The sequence below is a fragment of the Pempheris klunzingeri genome, chromosome 2, assembly GCF_042242105.1.
Source record: "Pempheris klunzingeri isolate RE-2024b chromosome 2, fPemKlu1.hap1, whole genome shotgun sequence".
NCBI classification, from domain to species: domain Eukaryota; kingdom Metazoa; phylum Chordata; class Actinopteri; order Acropomatiformes; family Pempheridae; genus Pempheris; species Pempheris klunzingeri.
In genome coordinates, this window is record NC_092013.1 from 11,719,773 (window position 1) to 11,746,278 (window position 26,506).

At 42.3% G+C, this 26,506-nt stretch overlaps 1 protein-coding gene across 1 annotated transcript in view; it reads right to left on the minus strand.

The window, feature by feature from the left end:
• Window positions 1-2,534: 2,534 nt before the first annotated feature.
• celsr2 (cadherin, EGF LAG seven-pass G-type receptor 2) overlaps window positions 2,535-26,506 on the minus strand; it is a 62,178-nt gene continuing 38,206 nt past the window's right edge. The window contains exons 6-34 of the mRNA XM_070846381.1: window positions 21,166-21,323; window positions 20,556-20,719; window positions 20,143-20,268; window positions 17,486-17,655; window positions 16,618-16,797; window positions 16,413-16,526; window positions 15,685-15,841; window positions 15,394-15,535; window positions 15,172-15,292; window positions 14,077-14,260; window positions 13,830-13,931; window positions 13,592-13,686; window positions 12,697-12,906; window positions 12,298-12,481; window positions 11,720-12,038; window positions 11,381-11,548; window positions 10,493-10,616; window positions 10,190-10,390; window positions 9,927-10,101; window positions 8,900-9,012; window positions 8,500-8,582; window positions 6,970-7,096; window positions 6,762-6,872; window positions 6,085-6,215; window positions 5,909-5,994; window positions 5,657-5,821; window positions 4,684-4,899; window positions 4,309-4,531; window positions 2,535-2,586 (exon numbers count right to left, since the gene is read on the minus strand). Of these exons, the coding sequence (XP_070702482.1) occupies window positions 2,580-2,586; window positions 4,309-4,531; window positions 4,684-4,899; window positions 5,657-5,821; window positions 5,909-5,994; window positions 6,085-6,215; window positions 6,762-6,872; window positions 6,970-7,096; window positions 8,500-8,582; window positions 8,900-9,012; window positions 9,927-10,101; window positions 10,190-10,390; window positions 10,493-10,616; window positions 11,381-11,548; window positions 11,720-12,038; window positions 12,298-12,481; window positions 12,697-12,906; window positions 13,592-13,686; window positions 13,830-13,931; window positions 14,077-14,260; window positions 15,172-15,292; window positions 15,394-15,535; window positions 15,685-15,841; window positions 16,413-16,526; window positions 16,618-16,797; window positions 17,486-17,655; window positions 20,143-20,268; window positions 20,556-20,719; window positions 21,166-21,323 (4,356 nt within the window). The 3' untranslated portion in view covers window positions 2,535-2,579. The remainder of the gene's footprint in view (window positions 2,587-4,308; window positions 4,532-4,683; window positions 4,900-5,656; window positions 5,822-5,908; window positions 5,995-6,084; window positions 6,216-6,761; window positions 6,873-6,969; window positions 7,097-8,499; window positions 8,583-8,899; window positions 9,013-9,926; window positions 10,102-10,189; window positions 10,391-10,492; window positions 10,617-11,380; window positions 11,549-11,719; window positions 12,039-12,297; window positions 12,482-12,696; window positions 12,907-13,591; window positions 13,687-13,829; window positions 13,932-14,076; window positions 14,261-15,171; window positions 15,293-15,393; window positions 15,536-15,684; window positions 15,842-16,412; window positions 16,527-16,617; window positions 16,798-17,485; window positions 17,656-20,142; window positions 20,269-20,555; window positions 20,720-21,165; window positions 21,324-26,506) is intronic.

Below are 26,506 nucleotides of genomic sequence, written 5' to 3' on the forward strand. Positions count from 1 at the left end.
TAAATACCGTTTGCAGAGCAGGCTGCTCAAAAGACTACTTCTTTGTTTTGTTAATGATTCTTTTTTGAAAACTTGTAAAAATCGTTAGAATTCATAATTTGAGCAAAATGTCAATTATGTCACATCTTGTGTAGTGAGTAATAAATGGTTTCCTTACGACAGATTTATCATGATTTAAAAATATTTTGATCTGAGTCACATGGTGAAGGTTAAAAGTCCTATCACTGAGTTATTGTACATCAACTTCAGACCTGGACATGTCATTTTGTCATTTGTCTGAGAAAGTGGGAACAATTTTCCTGATAGTTCGTATCCACCCCTAGAATTTAAAAACTTGCTAGAAAGAAATGCTAAAACTTGTAAACTTGCCTTTTTCACCCCCCTCCTGCATTTATGGATGGGACATTAGTTGCTTTTTGCTTTTCACAATTATAATTTATTGATATGTTTTCCACTGCAAAAACCGAGTTTCTTGCAGGGATCATTAAAGTTTCATTTGACCTTATCGGGGGTTTTTCAGTGTGACACTGGCCGACTCACCAGAGAGCAGAAACCCAGTGAAACCACCATTAAAACTCTTACTGGCTGAATTTTGGTAAAAGCTTTTAGTTAGTTATTCCACAAAGAAAAATATCAGTCTTTTCTGGAAACTACTCTGTACACAGCTCCGTCTACAGCTGTGACTCTGAAAGTTTTACCCATCATATAAGATGACAAAGCAGGAAGCAGTTATGTTAAAAACTGAAACAGTTCAACATTATGGGAAATATGGTTGCTGTTGAAGAAAGTCAGATGAAGATTGAAACCACTCTCAGAACTGTCCGTTACATATGAAGCCACATCCAGCAGCTGGTTAGCTTAGCTTAGCTTAGCATCAAGACTGGAAACACCAATAAGCTCATTTTCCAAAATATCAAGCTTTTGCTTTAAACAATCAGCTGCAAAACAACAGATTCAAGTGAAATTAATGTATATGGACATGAACTGGCTGTGGTTTCTATAACAAAAATATTTAACCTGGTCCCTTCTTTATGTCATATGCGATTATTCCACTTGTACAGTTGCAGGACGTGCTGTGATACCAGCAGGCGGCTCTAATGCAGGAAAAAAACAACTTGAAACCAATAAAAAAAAAAAAAAAAACATACATTGAAATGGTAGAAAACAGTTTAATCAGTAAAAACAGGAGCGGCGGAGTAAAAGACATTTCTCTGTTGGGATACCAGAGGTGATATGATTGACCTGGTAGTGTTTACTCTTATGGCATGAAATGCACACATTAAATTCACATGGTTGGTAAAATGGCACTGACAGATATCACATCGATTTGACTGAGAGTTGTAACTAAGATAAAAGATATGTCCTCCCGAGTATCAAGAGTGATTCCTACAAACAGTGTGTGTGTGAAGGAGGCGTACATATTTACTGACATTTAAAGATATTTCCTTGATTCATTTACAGGCCACTCTGTACAGTAAAAATGGATTACAGCTCAAATAGTATTACAGCACAATTTCGCATGTATTTCATTATTTTACAAATGACAAAAGTTCTGTAGCTAATCTATAAAATACAGCTGTTTAGTCAGTGAACTCCAACGAATGCGTCCATCTCTTGGATAAAACCATGAAAAATGAGAGCGCCTGTAGCGTCCATAAAAAATGTGCTCTCAGTGATTTACAAAAACAACAAAAAAAGATGTATCAAAAGTCCTTTGAGTTCTTTTCAGGTCTGCACGTGCAGGTTTTCCCTCTCCCGAAAGGCTGAGCAGTGCAGAGGGCAGTCAGTCTGTGCAGCTGCGAACAGCTGTTGCCTCTGGAAACATCCTTCATTGATGAGAAATAGCTTATGCAGAGAATCTATCGACAGGCAGAGTCGGCGATTCTTTCTTCCTCGATTCAGAAATCCACGGAGGGCCTCTTAGTCTGTGAACCACCTGCACTCGACCGCGTTGTGCCTCTTGGACATTTGAGCCGTGTGAAGGAACTCGCTAACCTGAGTCTGAACCCCTCAAACCTCAGACTGGCACAAACACAGACAGCTCCGACAGAAACAGAAGCGGGCGAACCAGGAAGACGTCACAAAGTAGTTATGCATGAAAAAGGAATTTCCCTGAATGCTTACAAGTCTACAACTAAATGACCCACCCAAAGAAAACAAAAAAACATGACCTCTTTATTGTTCCACAGTCTTCAAAACAAAATATATAACCTGGAACAAAAAAACACTACAAAAGAAATAAAAAGTAAATTCAACCGCCAACAAATCAGGGCAGTAAATAAAAAAAAGTGCATTGCTTCAAGTATGTAAACAAAATGATTTCTTTAAAGGGAGAGTGAGACTTGTTCTCATTAGTGTGCATGAGCCTGGGCCAGTGCAGTGACTCCTGAGGTTTGGCACACATGTATGAACTCACACACACACACACACACACACACATACACACATACAGTACAAACACACACACTTTCTCAGAGGATCATGGTGATGAGGGGAAATTCCTTCTTTTTCCACGTTTTTTTTTTAAAGGGGAAGTCCGGTGTTCCCTGTTTTTGCAGTCAGTGTTGAGGAAGGAGGCTCTATGACCTGCAAAGACACATCCCTCCGTCAGCGCAGTCACATGGAGGTGTTGCAGTGGCTGCTGGGAAAACAGGGTGGTGCATGGAGGAGGAAGAGGACAACGGCGACATGGAGGAGGTGGTTGGATGGAGAGGAATGCAGCACAACACAAGAAAGAAGAACACAAAAAGAAAAAAACAAAAAAAACACGTGAGGCAATGAAACACACACACACACACACACACACACACACACACACACACACACACACACACACACACACACACACACACACACACACACACACACACACACACACACACACACACACACACACACACACACACACACACACACGGGCTGTGAGGGGTGACAGATGCTAAAATGATGCACCAATCTGAAGACAGTGATCCTGATTGTTTTGAATGAGGATCAGAGCTTCATGGGATAAAATTAAAGAATAAAAATCTATGATTTTTGGAAAGAGAGAAGGAGCAAAGAAGGTTCATTAGTAAACTACAATTTATGTTTTCTACTGTGAATAAGAACGACTGTATTTCAGGAATCAAGCATTTAAAAGTGCGTTTGATACACGCCTTTAAGAGACACATAAATATACACGTACATGTCATGTTTATAAAGAGGCCGACTGTCTGTACCTCCTGTCTCTTCCTCATGCTCACCACTCAGCAGCAGTAGAACAGACAGTAATAATTCAGCTAAGCTTTCATTTCGTTTTATTCATCTGTGAAAATGGCTGGGGACTGAGTGTAAACACTTTTTTTATAGACTGAAATATATTTATAAGACTGTATCAAAAATGTAAGTATAAAGCTGGTAACAAATATCAGATTGGTGATGATCTTAATGTACCTCAAAGCGTTCTCAATTTTAGAACATAATTTAAAAATTTGGCCAATTTATGTGTGAAGAACATTCAGTTGTTGTCGAACTTGAATGTTTAAGGTTTTTGGCTGCTTTGCTCACATGATGCATATATTGTTTTTAAAAATATATATTTGCATTTCTCATAGTAATGTATTAAAAAGTGTTGTTTTGGTGTGTATATACATGTCAACAGCCTACACTGATATATTTTTGTTCATGGAAGCAATCAATCAACTTTACATTTGATTAATAACCACATATTTGCTATGCTATGCTGCTGTGGCTTTGGCTGCTTTCTTCTACACTGAACGTTAAATTTGCTTGAAGCTTTAACAGTTTTGAAAGATGGACGACTGTAAAACTGAAACGTCTATGAGCTGCATGAGCAGTGAGTATAAAATAGAAAGATAAAAAAAATTCTGAACTGTTCCTTTAACAAGGATGGATGTACCAGCTGCTGTACTAATCAGTCCGACAGACATTCATGTTGCAGAGCTACTTTTAGATTCGCTGTTTTGGTCCAGTTAAACCGTAGTGTAGTTAAAACTGTTTGGGATCCCTCCATAGGGATGTTTCCAGTGTGGGCAGCAGCAGGATGGATGCTGTCTTCATTTGGCTTAACGTCAACATTTAAGATAATTCGGTGGAAATGAGACGGACCACGAGCAATGAAAACAGCGATCACTGAGGACAGCAGCACAAACTGTAGTTTGACGCAGACAGTTGAAGGAAACACTGAATGACCTCGGTGACACACAGTGATGCAGCACTGGACAGACTCACATAGAAAACGACACTTTTCATGCCAATGTCTGGTATTGTTTTTCTTTCTTTGGCTATGTAGCTTGTTTTAACACTCACTCTGATCCTGATGAGTCACCGTCCACCGTCCCCGCCTTGATGCTCATGGCGACGCCGTTCAGCTGGTCGGGCAGGCTGGGTTTAGCTGGGCCGGCTCGTCCGTCGCTGGAGGAGGATCCCCGCGGAGACGCCGTGCTGGGGGCGTTTTCACAAAGTTCATTGTGGATGCGGGTGAGACCGTTTCTCTCTACAATAGGAGAAAGCTGCTTCTTCTTTAGGATTCCTGCACAGGGTGAAGACAACAAGCTGAATTACACTCAGACCTGAAGAAACTAGACCACAGTATTATTTATATGTTAAAACATACACACACACACATTAAGGTGTATGTGGTGTCCAAACTCCTGCAGGTGTTTGCATGGGGCTAACCTTTACCTTTGTGAGGGTGAGCGTTGAGGTTTGGCAGACTTGGCAGCAGCACCATCATGGTGTCCTGTGTCCGGCCGTCTGTTAACATCCGAGCGTCGCGGCCAAGACCCGGCTCGTGAGTGGCCAGAGCGTCCGGCCTCAGTCTGTCTGTGCCTGCGAGCTCGCTGTCGCTCAGTGCTGCTGCGTAGTCTCCAGGCCAGTACATCTTACTCACACTGTTGTCTGAAAAACACAAAGGAAAATACATGTAACTCAGCTTGATGCTGCTGTATTTACTTTGACGTTATCTTAAATATGTGGTTGTGAGGAGCTCACTGTCCGCTAGTATGTTAATGAATATATGTGGTGTCCTGGTTTCTGAATGTGAATTTGAGGTCCTCACTGGTTTTAATTTGACCCAGTTTGTATTACCGTTACATTTGGGTCTCAGCGTGAAGCATCAAATTTTCTGAAAAATAAATGCCTGGTGACATTTAAAAATGTATATCCAGAATCCTCAAAGAGTTTTTTAAACTATCTGGATAAGAAAATATTCCCTCTGTTGATGATGATAAATAATGATGAACAAAAATTTCAAAAAACAGTTTTGCTCAAGTTGCTGCAGTATTTCCTGTCCAGGTAGTGGGAAAAAGTCTCTGCTTGTTTTGTGAAAAACACGATAAATTATATAAATGATTTAGAATGAAAGTCTAAAATATTGGAGACATCTACATATACCAATATAACTAATAATTGCGTTTTCAATGTTTGGTCAAATTGACCAAGGAAACGTGTCATCATCCTTTATCTAATTGGATCAGGAAACAGAGGCACAAAAATAGTTTTTTGTCGCGCAGCAGAGGGAATATTTTTTCATCCTGGTGGTTAAAAGAGTCTTTGAGGATTTCAAACAACCTTCTGGGTTTTATAGATGCTGAGTGTTGTGGTGATAAAACATGAGAGGCACAAGCTGGGGCTCGGCTCAGAGGAGCTCCTGTACCGTGCGGTTGTGGTTTCTTGGCCACGTTAGACGCCAGGTTTTCCCAGCATTCCTCAGGGGGGAGCGGACCCTCCTCGTCATCGCTGTCGGAGGAGTGTGTGGAGGCGTAGGAGCCGCTCTGGTCGTCTTCTAAAGACAGGTCGCTGTCCGAGTCGCTGTCACGATCTGTGCACAGACAGAAAGCCGAGGTTGATGAAGTCGTACAAAGCACCGCAGTTAAACTACATCAGAGAGGCTGAACGAGTCAAATACCATCCAGGTGCTCTTTAGATTCATGGAAGAGCGATGCGTGGTCGTTCAGAGCGATGTGCGCCTGACTGTTACTTAACCCATCGTCCCTGAAACACAGGAAATCAGTTCACAGCGGCTCCTGTCACTCTGTCAGGCGATGCTGTATGTGCATCTTTATTTTCGTATTGTTTCCTTACCTGAGGACGAACGGTACGTAGCTCTGCTGGCTCTTTCCGCTCTGCATGGTGCCGTTCAGAGACACACTAGAGTCTCCAAAGGGAAGGTGGTACAACCGTCCGTCCATGTAGTTTGTGTTGCATTTGTAGCCCTGAAACACACAAAATACTCACAAATCTATACTTGCGTTCTTTAAGTAAAGGATCAGTGATTTCAAGCTGGGCACTGTACTTGTTTTAGGGCAAGTTTTACTTGTAAGTGGTGCATTTGTTGGAGACTATTTTAACCAGCAGATGAATGCATGTTTAGGTGCACTAGTGAGTATTTCCCGCAACAATGTGGCTCATTTGTGTGAATAGAATTGTTTTTGGAGGACAATGGAGGTCTGTTGCTCAGTGGGATAAACTATTTCAGGCTTTGGCTACACAGACAACTTGTAAGTTGATCAATTCATTGTTGGTTCATGCGCCAAGATATCTCGACACATTTCTTTACTCTTGATGCTCAAAGTCCAGAAAGTTAACTGGAGATAGTTTCATGTTTTTGGGGACAGATGCTGATGTAATAAGATGAAAGTATCACTGGTCTGACGTCACTACAGTGTGTGACTCCATTCAGCAGCAGTGTTGAGTGTTCAGCTGAGCTCCACGTCCCAGAGGTGTCTGACTGAATGGAGCACTTTCTCAGAGGGACTCACAGAGGCCTTAGATTTGATCATATGATCCGGGCGCTTGCGGCTGCAGCAGTACTTCATGGCATTCCTCGCCTCCTTATTGAAGACGATGCGGAAGAAGAAAATGAAGGGACCCTGGGGGTTGGACGACAGGAGAGGGAAGAGGGTCAGGAAAAAGTCTGATATCAGCCTTTCAAACTGTTTCAGGGGGAAGTGGACGGGGGAGGCTCACCTGCACACAGTTGAACCCAGCGAAGAGGTAGTGGAAGATGATCATGTCGCTGTTGACAGAGAGGAGCGCCAGAAAACACGTGACCGACACCAGGAAGAGAACGCCACCTGCGGTCTTCAGGCCCGAACTGCAGAATATAAATCACATGAAAGAGAGGTTGGTGAGGAGCTGTCTGGACGATTTCTATGCACGGTTTGATCTGAAGATGGAGCTTGGTGATAAGCGAGTGCATTGAAATCAGAGAGAGACAGAGCAGCACATCTCACCGTGAGCTGTGATCGAACCTTTTTGCCTAAATCTGCCCTTCAAACCATTTTTTAAATGTCTTGGAAATGGAGATGGTAACTAAAACATTTCATTGTGCACTGAATATGACAAATAAATCTTTGAATCTAGTGTAGGCAATAAGAGGACTTTTTTTTTTTAATTCAGATATTCTATTATAGAGTCTCAGATATTTGCCAATCACTTTAATTTTTAAATGCCAAAACACAAAATACAGGGCTGTAACTAATGATTATTTTCATTATTGATTCATTGTCAAAAAACAGTCACAACATTGCATAACCCCATGTGACCTCTTCAGACGTCTTGTTGTGTCTGACTTAAAAGTCCAAAACTGCAATTTACTATGATTTAGTTCTGTTTACTGTTTATTATTTTATCTGACAAAGAGAAGCAGCAAATCCTTCCACTTGAATCTGGAGTATCAGAGGTATCAGCATTTCTTCACTAATTTGCTCGAAAACAGCTAATTGATATAAAAATAGTTATGTCAGTCGACTGACTATTTGATTAATCAACTTATCATTTAAGCTGTGATGTTTCATGTAAAAAAAAAAAAATCCCACCACAAACAAAAATAAGTTCAAATCTTGAAAAATGTAAACTGAATCAACATGTAAAGTTCAGATTGCGACGGTTTTGCAGTTTTGTTACAAAAATCAATTTGTGCGGCTGATTTTGTGCATTTTAGTGCATCAAGAAGGAACTTAACAGGTTTCAAACATTTTCTGTACTGTATATTGACTGTATTATGTTTTCCACAGTTGTTTTTTTTTTTTTTTTAAACAAGTGAAAAAGCATGTGGACGTCTCTGTGCAGAACGCCGTATGTGTAGACCAAAGTCAATTGATTCAGTGATGTTAACAAAAATCTGGTTCCACAAAGTCTCTGACAGGCTTAAGACTTGTCATGTTTGGTTTTTCTGATTGATTATCATACACTTTTCTTTTGGACTCACTCTGTAGTTTTCATTTTTTCATGCTACTGTGGCGGCTTCTCAGTGTTTCAAATTAAAATACTGTAAGCCAAAATTAAATGTTTAGTGTCTAATTAAAATACCTTTTCCCTCCTGTGTTGATCAAAGCTCCTCTGTACTGTGGTCCAATTCCATTATTAACAGCTCTGAAATGGTTGTTTTACTGGTTTGACTGGAAAGTCTGCTTTGACCCACAGCTGACTCTCTCTAAAGCGGGCAGCACGTGCACTGTGCTTGTGTTCAAATGAAATGACGGCTGTGACACTCACACACGGGGCTCTTTCTTCTCCATGGTGTGGTGTCTCTGTGAGCAGGAGGCTCTGGACGACAGGATGTAGAGGAAGATGTTCATCTGTGGACATCAACAGCAAACTGCATCAGCATTTTTTTATGGGTGAGTGAACAGTAATTCAGCCAAACAGTGACGGGCGTGTCCACTGTGATAACATCTCTCATGAGGTCACTGTGAGTCAGCATGTTGGACTGTGAGATGAACCTCCTCACTGGTGATGACAAGCTAACACGTCAGTACAATGTAGAGCATAGAGGCTTTACTTTCTGCATGCAAACATGTGTTCTTTTAGCGCCCGTGTGCCTTTCCTGCCAAACAACGTGCTGCTTTTGTCAGGTGTGTAGATAGTGATACACGAGCCGGTCGCAGGGACTCACCGAGGCCACCATGGCGATGGGTCCAGCAAAGCTCCAGATGAGAGTGTCGTACATAGACAGCCAACAGAAGTCTGGGTTCCCATAGCCTTCGGGGTCCAGTCCCACAGCCAAACCTGGAGACAGATGGACAGAAACGTCAGACACTCAACTCCTGAGTTCTCTGTCACATTTACAGTGTTAGTGTGTTTGAGTGTGGGAACTGCAAGCTTGTTTTCCTTTGGTTCATGCAACGCACGTCATTTTTCAACATGATTCTCTCTTAATTTCTATTGAAACGTTTTATATACCGATGAGGTTATTCATCTGAAGTGGTCAGATTACATAAAATAGCATTGTTTTCAAAATAAAATACCATTAAGCCCTTATTTTGACTTTTTACCTCAGTTGGGCAAAGCTGACTAGATAACACTCTACTCAACGATGCCTCACATCTTTCGTCTGTCATTTTCATCTTGACGTGAGAACAGCGGGTACAGACCACAGATATCAAACTATAAAACTGTGATCATGCTTCATCGATTGGTACGTCCAAGATGGAACAAGATGAGGTTTGCATGCTTATAAAAAGCTTTAAACTGTGTTGTCAGAAAATTAAACCCTCAAGACAAACCATTAGCATACACAGACGCCATAAAAGGGATGGTGTGTATCTGGTTATCACTTAAAACTAAATTGTCGTTGCTGATTGATACATCAGAGATGTCAGAGAGACTCTGAACAAAACAACAAAGAAGCTTAAAAATGCATTACCAGGCAACAATGATGTAACATTCACTAAGTAATTAAAATAATTATAATAAATTAATACTTTTTTTTTTTTTAAAAGTGCACAAAATCATTTGACATAGGTACATGAAACAAACCAAATAAAACAGATAATAATACTTTAGTAAATTTCATGTCTCTACAAATTGATTTTTATAACTGGCATGAATCAGACCTGCTGCTCTCAGAGACTTTCCGGTTTCACCCCTTCGTACAGCAGGTACATTTTTGTGCTTTTAAGTGATGTCATGAGAGTTCAGACCTGTGATGAAGGCAGGAACACCCCAGCCAATCAGGTAGTAGAATCTCATGGGTCCATAGTTGATGTCTCGCACTTCGCTGATCATGCGGTAGACGTGCAGCCCCTCCAGGAAGAGCCAGGAGAAAGTGCAGAGGTAGAAGAAGTGCAGCAGGATGGCGATGACTGTGCACACAAACTGCAAAGACATGAGGAGACAGAGAGGTGAAAATATGGAAAAATACAAAATAGATAAATTAGACAGAAAAGAGGAAATAATTAATTACCGGGTTGTCTGCCTGGTTGATGCCCAGGATGAAGATGAGCTCCGAGAGGAAGAGCGCGGTGGCTCCGTTGTTGATTATACTTGTCTTGTTGCACTGCATGGCTCTCAGACACAGGAGGAAGATGGTGGTGAGGAAGAGGAAGCCCAGCGTCACTCCCACTGTGCTCCATGTCAGGATTTTGATGGGCAGAATCTCTCCGTTCTGACACAAATGTCACAATTAGGAGAGAAAAGTCTTGAGTTACAGACCGGAGTTGTGATATCTGTGGTTCTGGCGAAGCTGGAAGTTTTTAGTGCCACTCACCTCTCTCCTGGAGATGTCCATGAGCACGGCGAAGCTGGTCATGTGATAACACTGACAGCTGATGTGAGTGCTGTTCCTGAAAACCACCTCGCAGCCCTTCGCTGACCAGCCGCCATTGCCGGCACTGACATAAAACACAAAGACCAGAGGACGATATGACAACAACTTCATCTAGTTTCTAGTTTCATCATCAGAACTGTGTTAGAGTGTGTGGCGACCAAATGTGAGACGAAGAGCATGTTTGTGTGGAACAATGTGGGACGGGTTACCGATGCTGAGAGGTAGTCTAAACTTTTAACAATTTTGATTTGTATCTTTTGCTTAAATGCAGTAAGTAGCATGTAAGCTAGATACGGTAATGATGATTACTGATGATTACTGATGACGATGATGGTGATGATGATAACTGAGGATAAATGTTTGCAAAATACATTCCAATGTGCATAATATTAGTTGGATCACTTTTTTCAAAATTTCAGTAGGTGTTGAGGTTATAGAGATATTTTTCCTTGGATCAGGCTGACAGCGAGAAAACAGTGTGAGAACGCCCTAACTGGCACCTTATCTTGTACTGACTTTCCTGTTGATGGTCAGAAGGAACAGAAGGCCTCAGCGTGCAGCGCGTACTGCTGAGGCTGCGGTTTCCTAAAGCACACTTCCGTAATTCTTCAGGATCTCTGACAATTATGGTACAGTTGTTGATGACGGCCATCTGTGCTCTCTTCACAGCCACTTGATAAAGGCCAAAGATTTCAGAAAAGCGTCTGTGCTTTTGGAAACTAGAGCCCAACAACACGCAGGACACCGTCTCAGCATGTGGGACAATTCAGTGAAGTCCTGAACGAAGCAGGGCAGCGGGTCACCCTGTCAGTGTGCTGTTGTACTCACAGGATTGTGTGGTTCCAGAAGACACAGATGGGTTTGGAGCGCTCCTCAGTGGTGACCAGGCGGAACTGCACAGTGATGGGTTTGTCCAGCGTGTGCTGCAGCAGCTCGTCATTGTCGTGGACTGTGATACTGACCACCGGTGTGTTGATGACCGGACGCTTTGGCACCCTGATGAAAATTAATGAATGATCGTGATTAAAGGCATAAATTCTGGGAACAACAGTTTTAATCCTGTAACTCCAGACAGAATGAAAATTAATGATATCACGGACATCATGTGTGGTGTTTTAAATCAAAATGAACTAAAACAGAGTTTATACTTTTATTTATAATTCTCACCGCAGACTTCTCTTGTCAGGATCATAGCTCTCTGGAAGCAGTGAGGCCAGGCTGTGGAAGATGATCACACTGGCGATGGCGTCCTGCTGGGTGTCATCAGGGTGCCGTCTCTTCCTGTTGGCTGAGCGGTTCCTCAGCAAGGATTCTGGGAAGACATCCAGGTGTCTGTGTCCCTTGGTGTCCACAGGCGGTTGGAAGACTGAATCGGGCAGTGTAACAGCCGTCTCCAGGTCCGCAGGACGTGGGCCCCTCAGGGACTGGTACCGCGGGAGTTTTGCCCCGGCAAAATTCATCTTTTTCAGACGATCCACAGAGATGACTGAAAAACAACAGGCGGGTGCTTTAACAAGTGACTTGGAGCCCTCAAATTTCATATATTAAGTAAAATCTGATTCTGACTTTAAAAAAATTTGCTCGCTGACAAGATGGATGCTTTTACTATTTTCAAGATTACTGTTGCAGCTTTTGATGATTTTCCAAAACTTTCAGAGCTGAAATGATTAGTAATTAAAGAAGCTGAGCAGCCTTTAATGGTCATCAGCATGTCACAGCTTGAGCTCCTGGGGGAAAGCGCTCACCTATGTGTGGTGTGACGATGGTGAAGGGGCTGAGGTAGGTCTTCCTCATGTTCTGTGCCAGTGTGTTTGCGTATTCCTCGTAGTGGCGCAGCAGTGCCGCTGTGCCACCCTCCGAGTGCTGGATCAGCTCCCAGTGCAGCCGTGTGTCTGGAGACAGGATGGCGCTGCCCACACGGATCAGATTCTGTCAGGAAACAGCGAGAGGTCAGTGTGACAGGAGGCCACAGCGGAGGGTAAAATGAAGTGTGATATATCTCCTGCAGATACAACATGAGCGGCTGTGAAGTCCCGCTGGGACCCTGCTGGGACCTGTTTATAAACCAATTTTGTTTACTGCAATATCTGCACCTGTCTACTGTTTTTACTTTTGCGTTTAATGCTGTGTTAAGAAGTTTCCACCTCAGTGAAGTGGACGTCCTGTGTAGCCGTGAGGTTGAAGCCCTGCTGGTTGCTCTCGTGCTGCAGCAGACTCTGAGTGAGCCGATATGCCACTTTCACATCGCTGCCGTAGTATTTCTCTGTGTGCAGGGTGGCGTTGGCCAACATGGCTGCCATCTGCTGAACATGTCCAGAGTCCAGGAGCGATGCATTACGGGAAAACTTTTCAGACTGGATGAGGGAGAAAAAAAAACAAACACACAAGCGTTTAGTAACTTGTAGATGCTTCATTAGAGAACCATATTTTTAGTGTTTTAATGTGAATCTGGGGATGGAAATGTGTCAATCAGAAATATCTCAACAAACATCGAATGAATTGCTTTGAAATTCTGCTCAGACATTCATGGTCCCCAGAGGATAAATCCTCGTGACTTTGGCGATCTTCTCACTCTTCCTCTGGTAGCACCATGAGATGTTGTGTGAAATGGCTTAACATCTACTGGATGGGCTGAAATTTGGTCCAAAACATTCATGTTCCCCTCAGGATGAATTGTTCAACAAGTTCAATACTTTGGTTTATGACCTACAAAACTAATTATATTCCCTTCAGCCTCAGCTATACTTTGTGTTTTGAGCTAAAAAGCAAATGCTAACATGCTAACAATCTAAACTAACATGGTAACATTAGTAAACAGTACACCTGCTAATGTTAGCATTGCCATTGTGAGCATTTTAGTATGTTGACGTTAGCTTTTTAGCTCCAAGCATCACTGAGCCTGAGTGCAGCCGCTAGGATGGTTTATACTCTTATGGTTTTGTTTAAATCAGCTTCTTCTTCTCCATCCTGCCAAACGAAGATGTTATTGTGAGAGTTACAGGGCTAATTTTAAAACTGACAGAGAGAGAAGCTACACACCTGGGATTTGAGCTTGCTGAAGGTGATGGAGGTACAGTTGAAGAGGTTGGGAGGCAGCCAGCCCTTGTGCTCATCACAGTGGCGGATCGCTGTGCCTGAGATGGAGGCGAGGGAGAGAGAGAGAGTTATCACATGAGGGGTGAAGAATAGACTGCAGCAGAGAGAGGGCTTGAGGCAAGTTTCATATATTGCCATTATTATATGGTAATTTGATGAGCTGCCTGAAAAACCATCATACCCAGCGTTCCTTTGGGACAGGGAACCGCTGCAGGGAGACCAAACTTAGTCCTGGGCCACCAGATCCCAGCCTCGATGGCCTGAGGGCAGCTGTCATAGATTACTGAGACAGATGGAGCAGGAAGGAGAGGAGAGACGGAGGGAGAGGATGAGGATGGAAAAGGATTTAATATATTTGTAGCAATAAGGACACAGGTATTATAAATTAAACATTATAATAACTTGAGAGTAATCTGATGTATTCGGACCTTCACAGCCGTTAGGAGAAACCTCAGCGAATGGGTTATCACAGCGGTCACACTGGCGCCCAATGACACCGGGTTTACACTGACACTGGCCGCTCTCTCGGTCACACGCTCTGGAGAAAGAGCCGACCGGGTAGCAGTCGCACAGCAGGCAGGTGTCGCTGCCTTCCGGGCGGTAGTGGTTGTCCTGGAAACGAGGTTGGAGAGAGAGGAAGTGCTGATTAACAATTTTTTCTTCTTTGACATCCATTTTTCCATACCAGCCTCCTTCTTTTTCATGCAACCACACATTATTTCCACTTGACGGCTGTGACAAGCTGCAGCTGCTCGTTCAAGAACATCTGGTTGCTGAAGAATGAGATTCTCATTTATGTCTCCACCTACGTTTTTCTTGTCAGACTTGAGCCATGAACCATTGCCATAGTGTATACAGACTATAAGAAGGTTTAGAGTGTGTTCACACTGGAAAAGTATCATCATTAAATTCACTCCAAACAGTCAATATACAGACTAAATTTGCTTGATTTTCAAGTTCGCTGTTTTTGTCTTCAGTAAAAAGATGTACTGATTAAAGGCAGAAAATAAATAAACTCTGAAGGTAGAGGAAGGAATGAATACTGACTAAATACTATTGGTGGATTGTGGGAACCAACCTTGAGACCAAACATTAATATGTATCATATACCTTACATATACCTTGTGTGTTTAATTCATATCTATTCATTTATGTATAATCCCCGAGGTTTTCTCTCTGTTCATGTTCACACAAACCAAAAGGAAAATCGACAGACTGCAGATGATGGTGAGGTACCTCCAGAAACTCTTTGGAAAATATTTTTCTTTATTAAGTTTTATTGGCAGTTTGAATGAGGTCTGTGGGTGCACATATTGCAGCATTTTCTCCACAACAGAAGTGTACACTGATATCTTGTTTATATTTCATGTAAAGCCAGTGTATTGTAACCACAACTGTACTGAAGCTACTTTATGATACGGATATGTTGTGTGGCATCGAGAAATCAGCTTTAGATTTAAATGTCTGACATCATGCAGTTTGTTGCTGAGTGATGAATCAAAGCTGCAGGTCGGCACACTCACCTTGCACCGGCACTCTCCACTTGTCTTGTTGCAGTCAGAGTCGAAGCCCTTGTCCGTCTGACAGTTACAGGGGCCGCAGGTCTTGTGACCCCACCAGCCTCTGGGACACGGCAGGTCGGTCCTGTAGACATAAAAATGATCAATTTACCAGCAGAGTGATAAAGCATTCGAGAGGAACCATGATCAACACACACAGTCTAATGTTAAGGTGGAAAACTGTACTTTTTCTCGCAGTAATGGCCAAAGTAGTTGCTGGGACAGTCGCAGGTGTAGCCACGGGTGGAGCTCAGCTTCCTGGTGCACGTTGACTCGTGCTGACAGGGGTTTAATGAGCATACATCAGTGCAGTTGCTGCCATAGTAGCCTGTAAAAGAAGAAAAAAAAACAATGGATAAGTTGCTGTGCTCTCAAAACATGGGCATTACCAGTAAACTGTAAAAAAAAAAAAAATCACTGTGTGTGAAATTTTTAAGCAACTTTCCAGCCCTGCAAAATGTTTTGTTCATGACTGACCAGCGAGGCAGGTACAGGAGTGGCTGTCCCAGTCGTCGCTGCAGTAGCTGTTGACAGGACACGGGTTGGAGCTGCAGGGGTCGGGCACGCTGCAGCCCGCCTCCACGTTCACCTTCCTCGCCTGAGACAGACTGAGAGCTCCGCCCACACGCAGACCCTGCAGGTAAACAAACACACACACGCACACGTCCATGGACAGTTATGTGTTTGTGAGCAACACTTATGTCTACATGGCAAATGACTGTCATTCACAAATGCAATTAAATTTGCAAATTCAACCTGGCTCTCAAGTTTGGTGTTTGAAACAGCTGGTTGCTTATTTAGGTTTGTCCAAAAACATTTTGAGGTACCCATCTGTGTAAATTTTGTGTGTTATGGAATAGACTTCTACCTGTGCTCCATTAAAAGCTTTCAAACACTGCTGAGGGAGCATGGTTTTAAAATCTTGGGACTGAAAGCAGATCAAATCTGACCGATGAATGATTTAAGGCAGTGTTTTTTAATGACAGTACATCACCTTCAGATACAGTCACTGAAATGCTGTTACAACATTTATATGTAATATAAAAATCTAAGACAATTCTATTACATTTTGTTTTATTTTGATCTGCAAAACACCAAGTCAGTGCTTTTTAAATGAGTTGCTCTTTGAAATACTTTGGATATTATCTGCTGTTATACATGGTCACAGATGCTGACATGAATGGTTCCTCAGAAGACAGACGGACCTGTATGCAGCCACGGAAGCCATGCTGAATTTTCCCATCAGGCTTTGCCAAGCCACCAACGCTCACTGTCTTCAGTTTGGAGTCTCGCAACTTCCCGTCCACCTCCATACTGGCCTGAGAAGGTGCACGACAAAAACTTTATGGCTGCAGAACAACAAGAATGTAACTGATAGTGATTTTCTGCAACTACAGTGCAACAACTCACCAAGTAGAGACCCTGGTCTAAAGACAACACTGCTTTGTGTTGGTTCGCTGCTCCTCCCTGATTACTGATATCCAGCTGCAAATGATGCCAGTCCCCATCATTCACCAGCACCTCCTCCACGCGGGAGAGAGTCGAGTCTTCCCCTCTGTGCAGCCCCATCAACACACTCCCCCCACGTAGCTACAGAGAGAGAGAGAGAGAGAGAGCCGGGAAAAGGGAAGAAACAGCAGGAGGGAGGTTCAACCGATGTTCAATAACAGAAGAGATAAAAGAATCAGCACTGCAGTTCATGATGAACAGAACTGAGAGCTCTGACAGTCTTTTTTTTTTTGCACACACCACAGTGGAAGTTCAAACTTTGAATTGATGAGTGCGCATGGCTAGAAATAGATTATTGGACAGTTATGTAATATCAGAGACCCGTCCAGACGAGCTAAAAGAGCAGGCAAACACGGGGCTCAAAACGCCTCAGTGAGTGTCTGATCAGCTGGGTTTTTTGCTCAACGTCGTCCGATTTTCAGTGATGTGCTGCAGCTCACGCGGCCAACAGGTGGAGCTTCAATCCTACAAGGTTTCATCTTTTTAAAACTTCAGCTGCTCTCCCCTCACACACATTAAGAAATACATTTTCACTCACTGATACAAAATGTAATCATTTTGCTCTGATTTAGTGACAAATAACCTAGAAATCCTTCTTTAAAGTTTCCCCTTGAGGATAAATTGGCACTGCTGTTCATTGCAATATTTGATTAACTGTCTGCGAAGTGAAATAATGAATGATGCAACTTTGCCTGAAGCAGGAGGAGACCCAACTGTAGCCAGAAAGTGTGTTAGTGTGAGAAAAGGTGTAACTTTGTGCTGGTCTCACCTGCAGGGTGAGGTTGTGCTGCAGGCCAGAGGACATGTGCAGCAGCGTGGCGCTGGCCTGGCGCGTACGGAACATGAGCTCTACATGCCAGGGGACGGAGGTCGCCGCTGCCGCCAGGTTGTTCCACTGCAACAGACTGTTACCCAAGAAGCGCTGCGGGCTGGCCATAACTACAGCGAAAAAAGTAAAAAGGCAGATAAAATGTGAGGAGAGGGTAAGGGGTTGGAAGGAGGAGGGAGTGATGAAGATAAATGAGACGGTGAGTCATTACTGTCAGCCAGCAAGGCCGGGATGTTCTCTGATCACATCCAAGTTATCACGGCTGAAGACACTCTCTCTCAGCTTATCAGACATAAAGACACTTTAATTTAGTAATTTAGTAATCTGCAAGCTTTTTGTGGCTGTCTGATATCAAACCAGGTGTTCCCAGAGAGCTCAAATCATCTGCTTTACAAACCAACACCTGCACTGGTAATTCAAAGGACACTGAGGTAAAAATATAAAACAGCGTATGATTAAAGTCTCCCTCCAGTCAGAACCTGTGAGCTTCTCTGTGCAGAATGATGTAAGTACAAAGTCTGAAACTAGAAAGTTGTTTTCCCATTCATCTGCAGAGAGGGGAAAGTTTCTCTGTGCTCACCTCAAATCTGAGTTTAAGCCGTGTATCAGCAGGATTTATGACTTCACAACTAGAAACAGGACATATCTGCATATTCATAGTTGCTGGAGTTTTAAATAAGGCAAATGGAAAAAACATATCAGACATAAATTATTATTCAAAGTATTTTTATATGACTTAAAGATTCCCCTCCATGTCTGGTGAGGGATCTTTAAATTCCCAAAAGACCTCTCTAAATCTTTTAGTGAAATCTGAATTTCAAATCATTTCACAAATTGCGGTTTTATTTGTGTAGTTCATGAACCAGAAGGAAGTTATGATGTTTGTACACTCATGCATGGACTCTGCGGTCTAAGAAAAGCTTTCTGGCTCCTTCACATGTCAACACAGTGACACCAAAGGACTCTGTGCCTGATGTGAAACAGTTTCCATCTCATTACACTGTCTCTGTGCAATGTGAAGCAAAGTGCCTGATCGAAATGATCGATTAGAGACGGCAAATAAACCTGATGCACTGTGACTGGTGTCCTCTCACTGGTGAGAGGAGTGAAGGGAGAAACTGCAGAGGCAATGTCAATCAAAATGTTTCAAATTTACACAAAAAGACAAAAAATGTTGCAGATTAACTCTGACTGATTCATTGTACATCTGCACGGCTGCAACTAACTGTTATTTTCATTATTGTTTTTTTTTTAACTAAATGCCAAATGGTCCTCCCTCTGTCCAATGTTGTTAATATGCTTTCATTGATTTAATTATTGGTTTGTCTGTTGTATGTACAGATGATTGTACTGGGAGAGGTACAAATTAATTGCTCCTTGGGGATAAATAAAGTTGTCCGAGTCTGAATCTGAAATGTGAAAAATGCACATCATTATTTCCAAAAGCTGAAAGTGACTGATTCAAATTTCCTTTGATGTCTGACTTAAACTTCAAACCCCACAGTAATAGAAGACAAAAGAATAGCAGGAATATTTACATTTGAGAAGCTGGAGCTACTGGATATTTTGCATTTGAACTTGAAAATTGACTCAAACTATGAAGTGAATATTAAATCAATTTAAATAGCTGTTAATTTGCTGTTGAGCCACTTATCATATCCTGTCTCAGCTCTACAGCACTCCCATGCACATACATAAACATTTGAATTTTAAAAGGCACGTGTAATGATTGTTGAAGACTCTTGTTGGTTATAATATATTCAAGTTATCAAAGCTCATTAAACCACATTTTGAGATCAGTGATTATGTGATCGCACTGCATTAAGTTCCACCTCTACAGCTCCTCTAAGCAACAAATCTGTTGTTATTTGAATATCTGCCACTGCTTCTAATCCTCCCTTTTCTATCTGACTGTCTATGAAAAAATGCTCACCTTAATAAATCCTTTTTACAACTTAAAGCTAAAAACAAAGCTGTATTGTTTTGCTACAGTCGTTTAAATGGCTCGTTTCTCTTCCTCTGTCTCTTCTCAAATTGCTGTAAACCATAAATCACCACGAACAACAGCTGCAGCAGATCAGGTGGAACAAAAACAGACACTGGAGAACATGGGGACAGAAACATAAGAAGTATGTCTTCAAGAGTTTAAAAGCTATTGGTCTTCAGCACCGTTCATCTAAACCTGAAAAACATTTCGACCTCAAGCAGTTTGATTCTCACAGTTGATAGTGATTCTCTCCTAAACCAGGTAATAAAAACACTGTAGTGTATAATCAACATAATTTTCATGACTATGCATGTCTGGTATTCCCAAAAAGCTGCTTGTCAAACACCAATAACTGCAGTGCACGCAGTCGATTTTCAAGTTATTTTTGAATGCAAATGCAGTTTCTGCATTAGTGAGTTTCTGTTTCCACTCTGCTTCTTCTGACCTGATGGATGGCAGAGCTTTATACACGATGACAAGTTCAGTCTCGGGTCACAAAGACGGAGGACAGTCTCGGGACAAAATGGCAGACAAATCCGCATCGGGTCTTCTATCATGTCATGTGTGTTTACGGCCTGATGTGTGGAAGTTTTCCACTTGACTCACTCACCTCTCTCGCAGTTTTGCCCTCCAAATCCAAGTGGGCAATCACAACTGAAGGAGCCCCACAGATTCACGCAGGTTCCTCCGTTCAGACACGGGTTGTTGTTGCAGAAATGTCTTTTGGCAGAGCATCCTAGTAAGGCGAGAAAAATAAGAGGCTGATCTATCCGTTTGATCTGCCTTACCTCATTATTTCATCAAGGTAGCAAAGAGTTAGGGGGTAATTAACTATTCATAGCAGGTACAATGATCATTTCCCACTGACTCTACTTCCCTGCTGTGCTCATTACAGTCATTGTTAGCTTCTCTCCTCTGACAGTCTCTCTCACTTGGCTGCTCTAACAATAAAACAGTATTTGGCTGCAAAACAGTCACAGGTTTAAGAGATAAAGTAATGGATGACAGCAGGGCAAACGGTACCTGGCAGAGTGCCGTTGTTAGCGATGAAGCTGGCCATGTCTATGTGCTGGTTGTCGATACGCAAGTTCTTCATGCAGCCCACGAACTGCCGGTTGCGAACAGGAAAATCCTCTGGGAGTTTGGGGACACCTCCGAGGAGCAGGGGGCCGGTCAGGTCCAGTGATCTGAAAACAGAGAACCCATGAACATTTACACACCCAGTGGTCTGCTATGCCTTTATATCATCAACATTAAGAGGAGGGGGCATGAAAAATTAATCACAGAGATCGTTTTCATCATAGAGATAGTTGTGCGGTGTTATTTTTCCCCCTGGAGATGGAAACAGAAAAGGATAAACATCCCAATAAAGGAGAAAAGTAAAGCTTAGCTAACACCCTGGAGATGTGGAACTTCATTTCAAAACAAGTTTACTCTCTCTCTTAATTAGCCAACTGCAAAGAAAGTAATCAATTAAATTACAGACATCAATATAGAATTAATGAGGTAAATATGTAGAGAATGAAAGGTTATTTATGAAATTCCTGCTGCAGATTTAGATTTATTTAGATTTATCTTCCATATCTTACTGAGGAAACACATAATTCTGCTCATGTACTCCATGTGGACTTACTTCTTGGATCCTGATTGGCTGCCCTGAGCAGAGCAGCTGTAGTTTCCAATCATGTGACCGAACCTGAGGGCCACGGAGGTGTCACAGTTGTCCACCGTCACCACGACGACCTTCTGGTCTGAGGGGCCCTGCGGCAGGCCAGCCTGGTTTAAGATCGGCTGTGGAGTGGGAGAAAATATCGAGATAAATTACAGCGCGCTGTCCTTTTGTTTGTAGAGAAACACAATGAGGATAACGAATGCATAACACCTCGTCTGTGTTAAACGCACTGAAGACACTTGAGAATCCAGAGAGCAAATCTTGGCTCCTTGGTGTGTTTTATTTTTTCTTTGTATCCAACTGAAGATCTAATAATGCCATCCATGTTATTTCTACTTTTGACTTTTTCATCACAGAATAATAAGTACACACACAGAGTGTACATGAGTACATGACAGAGGCAGTAAAAATAGCTTGATTTAGATGAAGAGATGAGAGAAGTTATCATCATTCTATAGTATCCTATTCATGTGAAATTTCCCAAAAGGTTTGTCAGTAAAATGATCCTAAAACAATGAAAAAAAGAAAAAAAAACAGCAGTGCCATGCTGCTATTTTAAGATGCTGAAGTATTTTGGTCACGCAGCATTTATAAATAGGACTCAGAAATAGCTTGTTATGAAAATATCTCATTATTCTGCTGCATTTAGCAAAGGATTAATCCACTAAGCAATACAGAAACTTCTGGGAATCTCAACCAGTGTTGAGCTGTACGTAGCTTTCATGAGCCAGATTATAAACTGGAGCTTTGAGACTGCGAAACAACAACAAAATAAATGATCTTTTGCATCACACTTGGTTCAGTCCCCGTTCATATAGCTGGCTGTTGTTGAGTATTTTAATAATTCATATCATAACAGCTAGAGCTAGAGGCAGCGGCTGGCAAGCACACACACACACACACACACACACACACACAGTAGAGAAGATGCTCTCTGCAGGACATCGTCCCTGTCGACAAAGGATCTTCTTCATTGTCTGACAAATCAATAGGGGGAGCAACAAAAGGAGGAGGGGTCTGCGGGGGAGAGAATGATGATCCTGTCAATAAGAGGTTGCGACCTCTTTTCAAACCGGGCCGTTTCTCTGAGGTCACGTAGAGCTCATATTAACCCTAAGTGTGGGTTCAAGCTGGTGTCGTGAGCTGACCGCCCTCGCTCACAGCTGACCGACTCGGCTCCCTGCAGGCGGGGACGGGCTGCTGAGCTGTCAGCTGGTCAGACAGGATTTAGTAGGAATTAGCTCGTCTCATGTGCAGGGATGATATGAAGAATTGGCTAATCGCTGAGTCTGTATTGTCTGGCTATTTAGTTATCCATGAGGTCAAACTAAAATAGATCCCCGCTGACCTCATGAGCCTCAGGAATTATAACATCCTGACTACTTCTGTGTTATGAAGACTCCTCTTTGCTGTCTGATCCCTTCATTTAAAAGCTCAAAAAAACAGCACCCAGCTAGAGATACACTGTTGATTTCAAGGCCTGGTGCAACTTCTTGCAATGCAGTAATGCCAAATACTGAAAACTTGTAGGCCACCATTTAGGCCCTGCCGCAATTAAATTTCTCTCACATGATTTTCTCATTGAGTAGATTAGATTAAAGAGCTCCAAACAATATGACTGTGTAACTGAGAGGCTGTCTTGTGATCACTGTGCGTTGGTAATGTGAACGCGATGAGACCAATAATAACTCTAAACCATCTGTCTGTGTGTCATCACAGCACCTTACTGGAAACCACCTGATCATTCATGGGGAAACAGAAATGTCAGTTCATTGTGCTGGACTTGTACATACACTGAAATATGAGTGATGCCAAACAGAAGGATAAAATATCCGCCTTTATCATCCGCCGGAGTGGAGAGCGGTCTCTAGCCAAAACATTAAAGCAGCACAAGAACGTGTAACAACAACAAACACAGTAACAATACACCATTAAAGTGTAAAACACGGCACATTAGTAAACATTACTGAGAGTCTACAGCCATGCTATTAGCTCTGTGAGGATCTACTGTATGTAGGCACAACAGTCCTTTGAACTAAATGCTTCATGCTAACATTGTTAACAGTGACAACGCAAACTGATGCTGATGTTTGACCTGGCGAGGGCGGTGAGAGACAAATCTTGCAAGAGTCACTATATATATATATATATATATATATATATATATATATATATATATAGCCCATAAAGTTGGAATAAAATGTGTTTTACCTCTTCTCATGAAATTATTCTGACAATGTGATTTATTCTTGATAAATAAAGTGTATATCTTCTCAACTTTATTGATCAAACTCTTCCAAACATATCACAGTGAAACTCAAACCACAATTAACCTTTGCAAACTGTGTATTCTGGCTTTAACAAAATTGGGGGTATTGAACAATTATTCCAACTTTATGGGCAACAGTGTGTATATATATATATATAAATACTTAAAACAAATCTTAACCAAATAAAGCATAAAATAAAATAGTAAAGTTAGTTCTTCTTGCAAACATTTCTGGTTTTCCATTTCACCTTGCCAGTTCGCCTCCCAGAGTGAACGAATAAATACAGGAAGAGAACTGTCAAGGTACTGATGGTTTCACTATTGTAATTATTCTGCTGGGCATGCTAACTATGCTAGCCACTCAGTCTGCTGTTCAGGTGATTGAACTGAATGAGTTTTCTTTTAAGTACAACAGGCCGTGTTATAAAGCACTGTTCCCACAGGAAGTCCCAGCACTTATTATTTGACTGTGAAACTCCCTGTTCAACACTGAAATGTTAAGTAGATGGAAACGGACACTGGAGGTGGCTTTTGCTTTTCAGCTGATGTTCCTTGAGGCCAATTTATTACAAATTTGTTGATGATGAAACAAACAAACATGCGGTGTGAATTGCCAAAGGTGAAATCATCCGACATGCTGTTTTCCACGGTTTTCCCTTTGCTGTGAAAGCTCTGAAACAGGCAGCGCTCCAGATTGGATGCTCTATTCACTGACCTCTGCTGTCATCAGTCACGGCTGTTGACTCTGGAATAATGACCGTCTGTCAGGACGTCTCTCTGCTGCACAAAACCCTGTCCTGTCAGCGTTGATTGGAACGCACATATTTGCTCAAGACCACATTAAACACTGCTCTCACTCGCCGCGACAGGGGATTATGGGAATATGAGTTCCCTGTCACAGAGGCTGACAGGGGTTGCACAGGAGGAGCATGGCAGCAAGCAACATAAATATGGGATCTAAGATTGACTGGAAAAACCATAGCAACAAGAGGGGTCGGCCCTGAAGCGCAGCGTCCCCGTTCAAAGCCCGAGTCAATACTTCTCTCGGCTTTTCTTTACCCTCCTTTCGCTCCTCTCCTGCTCCGCTTTTCTGTCTTCGCTGGAGAACAGAGAGAGAGGGGCACCTTCCCCGGGGCCGCATCATTCACTGCCCATGGTCCCAAAGGAAGCAGAGCCAAACACAAAGGCAGCGGTCATTGCCATTCTCCACAGTCCCCCACCATCCTGAAAGCCACATTTCAATCTAAAATGCCCCCTCCCCGCCTCACCCTGCCCCACCCCCTGCGGACAGGGACAGGTCAGAGTGGGCCACCATGGGATACCTCCAGTGGGAGGAGCCATGTTTCTACCTCAGCGACTCACAGGATGTGGAACATGAGGAGGAGGACGGGGAGGATTAGTTCAGTTGAAGCTGGGGGCCGGAGCCCAGATACTTGTGGGACTAAAACTACGCCATGTGGATAAGGAATGTCATGTAGCTCATACGCTGGTTTCACTTTACGATAAGGGAACAAATAATGAAGGAGCAAATTATCCATTTTTTATGAGCTTTAAAACTTAATGGATTATCAGGTAAAGAACGTCAGTTCACACAACAATGTATATGCCTCCAAATCAGCAGAATCGGTTACATAGAAACTGGTGTTTCAGACCCATGCGTGTGATTAGACCCTCTGAAACGCTCCATGTAGAAATACGAAGCTGTTTTTGTCGGCCGGAAAGTCAGACACAAACATCTACAGGTCGCACTTCTTCAAATCTGCTCGTTCTGTGCATGCAAATCTCACATTAACAGAATCACATCATCTTCAAACATGCGGATGTCAGAAAGACACTTATGAAACTGTATCAAAGTGATAAAATTCACTATAATGTATTCTTGGCAAAGAATCAACTAGTTTTTATCCTAAAGTTGACAAGATTTTCCTCCTCCATCACTTCTTCTGGCTAAAATCTGACACAGCCATGTTATCATAGACACTGAATAGAAAATGTGAACAGCGGGGGTGTTGCCTGGCAACATCTTTATGATGCAAAGTGACTTCCTCAATAGACTAAAATGTGACATCCTGTGTGTTGGTCCTGGGTGGGAAAGTACTGAGAGATCAGAAACAACAGTTCCATACATTCCTCCGCTGATTGAGTTGTTGTGATGTTCTTATAGAGAAATGTATTACTCAAAACATATTTAGTCCCGTCTGAGCATGTCTGGATAAACATTGCTTTCCTACTCATTTCATTCATTCACCCCCCTCCTCCCCTCTCTTGTCTGAGTCTCTCCCTCCGTCAGTGTCTAGTTGGCACGTTGGCTCTCTTCCAGATCATCAGCCTGTCAGCAGCGATTCTTTAGTCTGACAGAGCAGAAGCACTAAAGAGCCAATACAACAAACTAATACAGCTCAGGGTTCCTGTCTGTGCTCTAGTTTACACCCACTAAAGTTACTCCTCCATGGATGTCCTAAAGACAAAGCTTTTTATTCGAGACACCACGTCAGCTGCCAGTTATCACTGCAGACGACAGTGCAATAAAACTACAACAGGCTGCAGCAAATCAAGCCTGTATCTTCAGTCACCATGTCTGGTATTGTGCTGCCACACCTGATGAGAAGCAGACTGATATACAGACTAAGGTATGCCAGCTATTGTATAGTAATTAAAAGAAGGAAATGAAAACAGGAAACCATAGAAGTCATGTTCACACTTGTTTAAAGAATGAGTTTGATTCTGTGGGAAATGCACTTATTCACTTGCAGACAGTTACATGAGAAGATGGCTACAACTCTCAAGTCTGTACAGTACATATGAAGCTACAAACAGACGATTAGCTTAGCTTAGCATAAAGACTAGAAACAAGAGGAAACAGCTAGCATGCCTCTATCCAAAGGCAACAAAATGCACAAAATAAGGAATTAGGAAAGGATTTTACACTTCAGTTTTTGCCAGTTTAAATAAAAGACATATAACATGAGGTGCTGGTCTGTGGATTTTGTTATCTTCAGACAGAACCAAGCTAGCTGTTGAGTTAGCAGTTAA